The sequence below is a fragment of the Halichoerus grypus genome, chromosome 4 (genome assembly GCF_964656455.1).
Source record: "Halichoerus grypus chromosome 4, mHalGry1.hap1.1, whole genome shotgun sequence".
NCBI lineage: Eukaryota > Metazoa > Chordata > Mammalia > Carnivora > Phocidae > Halichoerus > Halichoerus grypus.
This window is the reverse complement of record NC_135715.1, coordinates 179,796,594-179,806,077: the sequence shown is the minus strand read 5'-3', so window position 1 is coordinate 179,806,077 and position 9,484 is coordinate 179,796,594. Positions and strand designations below refer to the sequence as shown.

The 9,484-nt window shown below is 36.5% G+C and overlaps 1 protein-coding gene across 1 annotated transcript; it reads right to left on the bottom strand.

The window, feature by feature from the left end:
* MRPL44 (mitochondrial ribosomal protein L44) lies at positions 1-9,081 on the bottom strand. Its single transcript, XM_036098715.2, has 4 exons — positions 8,823-9,081; positions 6,811-7,279; positions 2,917-3,095; positions 1-536 (listed from the first exon to the last, which is right to left on the bottom strand). The coding sequence occupies exons 1-4, from the start codon at positions 8,999-9,001 to the stop codon at positions 365-367; spliced, it is 999 nt and encodes a 332-aa protein (XP_035954608.1). The 5' UTR covers positions 9,002-9,081; the 3' UTR covers positions 1-364.
* Positions 9,082-9,484: the final 403 nt, after the last annotated feature.

The window sequence follows — 9,484 nt, the reverse complement described above, 5'->3', positions numbered from 1 at the left end:
TTTAGAGAAAGAGTGACTTTTTTATTGGTATGAAAGTTCACGTAAAACACATATGCAAATTATGGTGATACCTCAAAGCTAGCCGGGAATAAAATAGACCTAACTATACATGTTAAATAAAATAATAAAATCAAGGACTTTAGAAAAAACTTACTGGAAAAACATCCAAAAAAGACTTTTGACAAAACAAAAAGGAAAAAGAAAAAAAATCAATGACCTGATAAATATCTGTTTAATTTTAGGAACTCATTATGAGAAATAAGACCTATTTCTTTACAATTTGAAAAATGTCCAGCTTTGAACATCTTTGACATTTATCTCATTCTCTGGCTCACAAATTTCAGGCTGCCACAATTCTGGCAGGTTAGCTGGCAGTGATAGCCTTTTCTGCTCTTAAATTCTCTTTGGGCTTGGAATAGTCCCAGGGCCGTCTGTTCTCAGTGAACCCATAGAGTTTCCTAAGTGCCACTCGAGCCGCTTCTTCTTCTGCAACCAGCACTGTTTCCCCAGGTCCTTCTGCAATCAACTTCTTGTCACTAGAAAAAAACCAAGAGTAGTCTGAAATTACCCGTGATCATAAGACACAGTCCACAAACGGGTTATGGTTTCTCAATCTTGTTTTGGCAATAATATCTACCAGAAGTAACACAGGAGCTTTGGATATAGTATCTTTCGAAAATTAACTAGTTTTGTTGCAAATTCATTATATATAGCAGTTAGAAAAGAAATATTTACATTTCCATAGAAATATAAACAACTCACTAGGTCCAATATTTTTCAAATCAAAAAACCAAGGCACATCTAAGTAAGTATGGGTTTGTTGTTATTGTTGTTGATGGAAGAATTTAAAGAATATATAAAAATCTTGCTATAAAGCCTGAAACTATTAAAAATATTCATGGAAACTATAACTACATTATTTTTAATTCATCTTAAATCTGTGATATGAGGAAAAATTTTATGGAAAAAAAACTGTGCCTTTCTGGTTTCTCATCTAAACTTTAAAATAAATGAGAAATCAGTTCTGTATTTTAAATTAAGAGCTTTAGATCTTTAAAACTTGCTAAGATTTAAAACATTATTTTATATATTATAATCCGCTCTAACTTATTCCCAGAAGATACTGAGGTAGCAGTGAACACTTAAGGTTATCGGTGTTCTAGTAAAGCCAAATTAAACAAAAATGGGTATTCCTGCTTTAGTGAGATTTCTATTATGATAACTAGCAAACTCATCTCCAAAAATGTAAAAGTGTTCCCACAGGGAGGAAAGGATGTGCTACTTCTCAATTACATTTAAGTACTTCCAAGAAATTTCCTGACCCCAAACTTTACCTATCCAACTAAAAGAAGCATCTATGAAAATCTCATAAACAGCAACTTTACTTAGTAGCTCAGATTTAATATAAGTTGACTTGAAAGCCAAGGAAGAATAGAACCAAATTAAAGAAAAATGAGCAAAACTATACAGGGGAAAAAAAAAAACAACAACAACATGGAAGGAATTTGCTAAGAACTATTTTCTGTGGCAGTAATTTGAAATGAAACAAAGATTAATCATATAGGTTAAACTTTACAGTAATAATTCTACACATACATATTTGTAATAGTATGGAATAGAGAAAATCATCTAAGTGAATTTCAAGCACAAGATGTATATCATGTTTCTAGTCCAATGATGGTCTTAGTGTATCACGGATCATTTTTTAAAATACCATTACATAAAATCTAGGAAAAATTAAATAATTCTACTACCCAATGACAACCACTGTTAGTAATAGGGCAAACTGCTTCGTTTAAAAATAAGAGAGCATTCTTCAAAACTTCCATATGTCACTAAAAATCCTTTAACAACATCACCTGTCCTCGCTGTACTATATTCTATCATGTGCATTTATTATTTCCCTCTTACTGGATACCAAAGTTATTTCTAATTTTCTAACTGAAAAAATGCTGTTAGTTCAACAACTATTTACTGACTACCATGTCCTAAGAACTGTTCTAGGCATGGGGTACAAAGAGTAAACAAATGAACATCTTTGTTTACACATTTTTTATGTAACCTGGAGAGACACACCCAAAGTGAGAATACCAAATCAAAGAACATGAAGAATTTAAAGACTCCTGGCATTTGGTCAAAATTACTGACAGAAATACTATACCACTCTTTTCTTCTATTAGGAATATATGAACTGCTGATAAAGGATGTGTTTAAGACTTACCAAGCTAATAAGCAAAAGAGTACCTCGTTATTTTGCTTTGCATTTCAATTAAAACTACAGTTGAAACTTTTTACAACATTGTCCATTTTCTCCTTTGTGATGTCCTTCCATTGCCTTTAACCTATAAAATCCTACATCATATAAAGATCAGAAAAATACTGACCTAAATTTTAACCAAGTTTCTTAAATATTCAATCAGTGGGGGCAAGCCAACTGTTTACTAACAAAACTAAAACAGTCTCAATGTGGGCTGATTTATATATTTTGATGGACAACTAACTAAACCCTTCCTTTTCCAGTCCTAGGCTCAGTTGAAGCTGTTACAAGTGTGGATTAGGGGTAAATCTCTAACACTTATGAATCAGTACTTTTATTTGTCTACAGAAATGTTTAGGTTAACATGAAATTCTTACTCATTGAAATGAATGGATTCTACAATGTATAGTTGGTTAACAAAAGCTACTATTAACAAACCACAGATTACTGACCTTCCCCTAAGACTGACCAGCAGAAAAGGAACCAGTATATAGATAATCATGGGAATGAGATTTTTTAAATCTGTTAATGCAATTAGAGCTTATATTAAGGAATTGTGAAAGGTCAGTTGTTAAGGCTTCCAATCAATGTTATGAAGTCAAGATTAAAATTTTACTAACCATAAAATCTTTAAAATAAATAAATAAGATTTTACTAACCAGTATAAGCCAACAAAAAACACAGGCAAAGCTGTGGTGCTTCCAGACTGCCTGGTAAGTCTAGATTCAGGAGCTGAAATATTCCTTTTCTTCAGTTCTTCTACCAGTAGCCCCATGGGATTTATTATCTTCCAAATCTCGAAGAGTTCTTTTCCAGTCATCTGAGTAATTAAGAAGTCCTGCATATAAAAATACAATTTATACATTTAAAGTAGTATAAAGAAAATAAGGATCATATTCAAAGTACACTTTTAACAGAATTTAAAAACTTAATGGGGATTGAAAAAGACAAAATGTACTATTCCTTTTCATGTCCATATAGTTTTTCATGTAAGTTTTATTACAAAAATCATAGTTGTTGCAGATGCCATGATACTCTGGCAAGAGTACTCAAAAGATTCCACCAAATAGTTGCTAGAACTGATACACGAGTTCAGTAAAGTCTCAGGATACAAAATCAATGTCCAGAAATCTGCTGCATTTTTACATACCAATAATGAAGGAGCAAAAGAGAAATCAGGGAATAGATCCCATTTACAACTGCACCAAAACCCGTGAGATTATCTAGGAATAAACTTACCAAAGAGGTAAAAGATCTGTACTCTGAAAACTACAGAACACTTATGAAAGAAATTGATGACACAAAGAAATGGAAAAACATTCTATGTTCATGGATTGGAAGATCAAATACTGTTAAAATGTCTATACTACCCAAAACAATCTACATTCAATGCAATTCCTATCAAAATACCACCAGCATTTTTCACAGAACAAACAACCCTAAAATTTATATGGAACCACAAAAGACCCCAAATAGCCAAAGCAATTTTGAAAAAGAAAAGCAAAACTGGAGGCATCACAATTCTGGACGTCAAGTTATATTACAAAGCTGTATGATCAAGACAGTATGGTACTGGGGCACCAGGTGGCACAGTGGGTTAAGCATCCAACTCTTGATTTCAGCGCAGGTCATGATCTCAGGATTGTGAGATCAAGCCCAGTGTCAGGCTCTTTGCTGGGCGTGGAGCCTGCTTAAGATTATCTCTCTTTTTCCCCCGCTGCCCCTCCCCATCCCAAAAATAAAATAAAAATATTAATGAAATAAACACATAAATAAGTTAAAAAAAAAAAAAACACAGTATGGTACTGGCACAAAAACACACATAGATCCATGGAACAGAATAGAAAACTCAGAAATGGAACAACAACTATATGGTCAACTAATCTTCAACAAAGCAGGAAAAGAATATCCACTGGAAAAAAGATGGTTTCTTCAACAAATGGTGTTGGGAAAACTGGACAGCAACATGTGAAAGAATGAAACTGGACGACTTTCTTACACCATACACAAAAATAAATTCAAAATGGATGAAAGACCTAAATATGAGACAGGAAACCATCAAAATCCTAGAATAGAACACAGGCAGCAACCTCTTTTGACATAGGCTATAGCAACTTCTTACTAGACACATCTCCAGAGGCAAGGGAAACAAAAGCAAAAATGAACTACTGGGACTTCATCAAGACAAAAAGCTTCTGCACAACAAAGGAAATAATCAACAAAACTAAAAGGCAACCTTTAGAATGGGAGAAGATACTTGCAAATGACATATCTGAAAAGGGTTAGTATCCAGAATCTGTAACAAACTTATCAAACTCAACACACAAAGAACAAATAATCCAGTTAAGAAATGGGCAGAACACAAAAAAAAAAAAAAAAGAAAAGAAATGGGCAGAACACATGAATAGGCATTTTTCCAGAGAAGACATACAGACACATGAAGGCCAACAGACACATGAAACTATGCTCAACATCACCCATCATCAGGGAAATACAAAACTAAGAGATACCACCTCACAACATTCAGAATGGCTAAAATTAACAACACAGCAAACAACAGAAGTTGGCGAGGATTCCCACTGTTGGTGGGAATGCAAACTGGTGTGGCCACTCTGGAGAACAGTATGGAGGTTCCTCAAAAAGTTAAAAATAGAACTACCACATGATTTAGCAATTACACTACTAGGTATTTAACCAAACCATACAAAAATACTGATTCGAAGGGACACATGCATCCCAACGTTTATAGTATTATCAACAGTAGCCAAATTATGGAAAGAGCCCAAATGTCCATCAACTGATGAATAAAGTGGTATACACACACACAATGGAATATTACTCAGCCATAAAAAAGAATGAAATCTTGCCATTTGCAATGACATGGATGGAGCTAGAGAGTATTATGTTAAGCAAGATAAGTCAGTCAGAGAAAGACAAATACAAAATGATTTCACTCATATGTGTAATTTAAGAAATGAAAAACAGATGAACTTGGGGGGGAAAAAGAGAGAGGAAAACCATAAAACAGACTCTTAACTAGAGAGAGTTAACAGGGCTGCTAGAGGGGAGGTAGGCAGGGGGGTAGGTTAAATGGGTGATGGGTATTAAGGAGTACACTTGTTTGGATGGGCAGTGTGTGTTATATGTAAGTGATAAATCACTAAATTCTACTCCTGAAACTAATATTACACTATATATTAACTAAATGGAACTTAAATAAAAACTTGAAAAAAAAAACCAAAATTCATAGTTGAAGGTAAAATCTTATCTCATAACTAAGAAATATGCTTTCATCAGTAAGAAAAATATTTTTAAAACAAATGAATTAATGAATAAATAGTAGTAACTTCTGGCAGAAACTCCTATAAAAAAAGTACTATGGGCCTCCAGATAATAGTACTTCACTATTTAAATTCATGATTTAAAAAAAATCATTTAAATAATTTCACATTGTCTTTTAAAACTGTTTAAGACTTGATAATATTTTCAATTTGTAAGACTAAGAAAATGGAAAAATTATGAACATTCAAAGCAGAATTCATTTACCAATAAAAAACATTACCAATGTTGACAGAAAATATAGGAACGTGAATTTTCACAATATATTGCAATTAACTTGTGTTAAAAAACACAGTATATAATAAAGGATGTGTAAATGGAGACATGAGGGGAGAAATGTTAAAAAGAAAAATAACAGTTCACAAAATAATTTCCTTACAACACTTGCCCAAGCACCAGAACTCTAGTTCAGTTTCGTTAATAAAAAATATTTATCACCTGAAACTAATATAACACTGTATGTTAATTATACTGAATTAAAAAAAATTTTTTTTTAATTTATTAAGTCCTCAGTAGGGGATTTTCAATCTTTTAATGTACAGATATAGAGTTGCCTTATGAGACACATGGTTACTTACACCTATGAATGAATCCCTGGATTATCTGCAATATAGAATAAGCAACTGTAGGGTGATGGAAAAACAATTTTAATGCCTAAGGTATTGGTAGGAATGTAAAAAGAAATCTAGATTTTTTTGGTGATCACATATGCCTATTTTTTCCCTATAGATTTCTGGTCTTACTAGTTTATTATTAGAACTTTCAGTGGGAGTGGAGGTTGAATATTCTAATCCCATTTCCCAGAACAGGGAGATAGTATGAAGAAGTATGTTTCTAAAATGCACATGTGGGGGTGCCCGGGTGGTGCAGTCGGTTAGGCCTCCAACTCTTGGTTTTGGCTCAGGTTGTAATATCAGGGTCGTGAGATCGGGCTCTGCCAACCCTCCACACTCGGTGCTGTCTGCTTAGGACTCTCTCCCGCTCCCTCTGCCTGCCCCCATGTGCACACATGCATGTGCGTGCTCTCTCTCCCAAATAAATAAATAAATCTTAAAAAAAAAAAAAAAAGCTTTAGGTCTTTCTCAGAATTTGGTAGGGAGAAAAATTCACAGATCACCTTCTAAGATCATATAATAAAGAAACGAATTACAAAAAAAGTTTTCGTCCTTTCCACCTCAAGCAGGTCCCAGCATGTGCAATTAAGCATTACCTACCCTGATGAAAAGAGCGGTCCTCTCAGGGCCACTGCTCTGTAGCAGGGCTCCAATCACTGCAAAGAAAGTCTGCTGTAAAACAGGCGGGGGAACTGGAAATTCTGCACTCAGTGTTAACTGCTCCACAGCCAAGTTTCTGGCCACGTGACACACCACTTCCTCACCAGTGAGAAAGTCAACAAGACTTTTAATGCCTTCAGTAGGCAAGTCTGGGTATGCATCCTCAAATAACTGTGTGAGACAAGTTTTTGAAAAAGATGTCCCTTGTTCAGAGAGTTCTTGATTATCTTTAAGATTCAGACGAACAGCTTCTTTCTCTATTCCAAGGTTTTGGCGCTTGGCCTCCTCACTTTTAATATAGCAGCTATTAACAAAGGCAGTTTTGAGAAGATCTAAGGAAAAGGTTTCCTGTAACCGATGTCCAAATGCTTGTATTTCAGCATGGTAATCCCAGTTGGGCTTCTCTGAACTGAAAATGTAAAAACAGAAGACAGTAAGAGATGGTAAAGAGAACAAGATGTTAAAATAACACGAAAACTTTAATTGTGATACAATTTTATTGATTATGTAAAGGCAATAAAAAAAGACCGAGTTTCATTTTAACACCACGGTTTGATTTTCTGGAAGTTAAAATTTAAGTCAGATGATAACTTGTGGTTCTTTGCTATATTCACTGGTGGATTCATTTTCCCTTTGAGCCAACTGCCACATTAAAGTTCTTCAACGTCAGAGACTAAGCCATTACCCTACCTTTTAGATTCTTTACTTCTGCTATAACCATGGAATTATGCTTGATACCTAGGTATGAAATAGGAGTTATAATTTCACAGGTTCAAGCTCTAAACAAGAAGTATGCTATATTTATCTCTTATTAAGTGTTAAAAACACCCATTTAAGTTAGCATCTAAATAATCTAGTATCATTACAAGTAGGTTAAAAGTTCGTAATCATTCCCAAGAATGGCTAAAAGGTCTTTTTAAAAGGAGACAATAAATTCAAATAAAACTCTTTTAAGTAAAAATGGATAGGAAAATACAAAGATCGTGGTTCTAAGTCATAAAATGTATGTTAACCTATATAATCCTTAGTTTCTTCCAACTATAAAAGCCAAAAGTGACTAACTTCACAATAATCAAAGAAACGTGAATTAAATACTATTTTCTGCCTATTAGAAAAATAATATTGTTTTGAAAGAGTATAGGAATATGAACAAGTATATTCCTACGGACAGATGTATAAATTGGTTCAATTTTGGGGGGTAATATTAAAGTACCTATCAAAGTTTCATACTAAATTTCCCAAGGAGTAATAACTTCAAAGCTAATCACTCTTCCATCGGTTATAATAGCAATAATATGGAACTCAAATACCTACGAATGGAGTCAAAAGAATGAGATGCGTCTATTTTACATCGCCACGACTACAAGTCAAAGTCACATTATTAGAGAAAAAGGTTCGAGACCTCAGGTCCAGTAGATCTCATTTGGAGCTATAAAGATGTCTTTCTCTGCCAGACTACTGGACTTCTTTGCCAAGCTACCGCCAGACACTACTGAACAAGATTAAGAAGAAACAAGATTAACTGGGGCAAAAAAAACCAAAGCTCAACTGGTTTCCTTTTATTCTGGCAAATGCACTTGTAGTTGCATATACTTAATTTTGCTCTCGCGATGCTGTGGAATGCTTTCTGCCCTCTTATCTCTCTCTCCCAAGAATTCTCGGCCATTACAACAGAGAGACTGCAACCCCAAGCCCACATAAAGGTTAGCCTCAGCAGGCCTCATTTCTCCAAACTCAGCTCACAGGCTCCAAGGACGAGTTCCCAGGCGTCGGGCGTGCACCCTTGTTCCACCCCGAAGCAGAGATCTATCCCCGGTGCCTCAGCCCGCGCGCCCAGGTTCCTCCGGTGTCTCTACCGCAAACCTCCCAAGCTCCAGCCAGGCGCGCTTTAGCGAGGAGCAACCCGCCCGGTCCTCGACCCCCACCCCGACCCCTTCCGAGACGGCTCCTACCGGCGCACGGGCGGCGGCGGGCACCGGAGCAGACGCCACCGCTCTAACTCCTTCTGGAAGCGGAAGGCGGCGCGGAATCCCTTCTTCACGCCCCGAACTGGCGGGACGAGACTCGGGGCGGCCGGCGCCAGGAGGCGGCGAGGCCCCCGCAAAAGCAGTCTCCCCAGGCCGGATGCCATTACAGGGGAAAAGCAATGGAGGACGGAAGGAAGAAAGTCGGACCAGTGGCGCGGTAACCCAGTCCCCCCGGAATTGGGCGAACTGAGCGAGGCCCGGGCGGGACTAGTTCACGGCGGGGGGGGGGGGCTGCCGTTGAGTTTTACTGCGCATGCGTGAGCTCTGGCTCCTGCCCACCTAGGGCTTACTTTGGGGTGAGTCCGGACTGTGGGGCCTTTGGATCCGGAAGTGTGTGGAAGAAGTTGCTTCACCCTCAGTTGCTTTCTTGTTCTTTGCTTTCTCATTAGCGCAAAGACCTGTTTCACTCTCAGTCTAAAGTAAACACGTAAAAGTCTCAAAAAAAGAAAACACTTATTGTCAGTATGTATTTAGTCTTAAGAGTTACAGAACATCAATCCAGCCACTATTTAGGAGCAAATATTTACCCAGCATGTCTCCAGAAGCCTTCTTTTCAGGAGCCCTAGACTAAGGGATATTGACTTAAC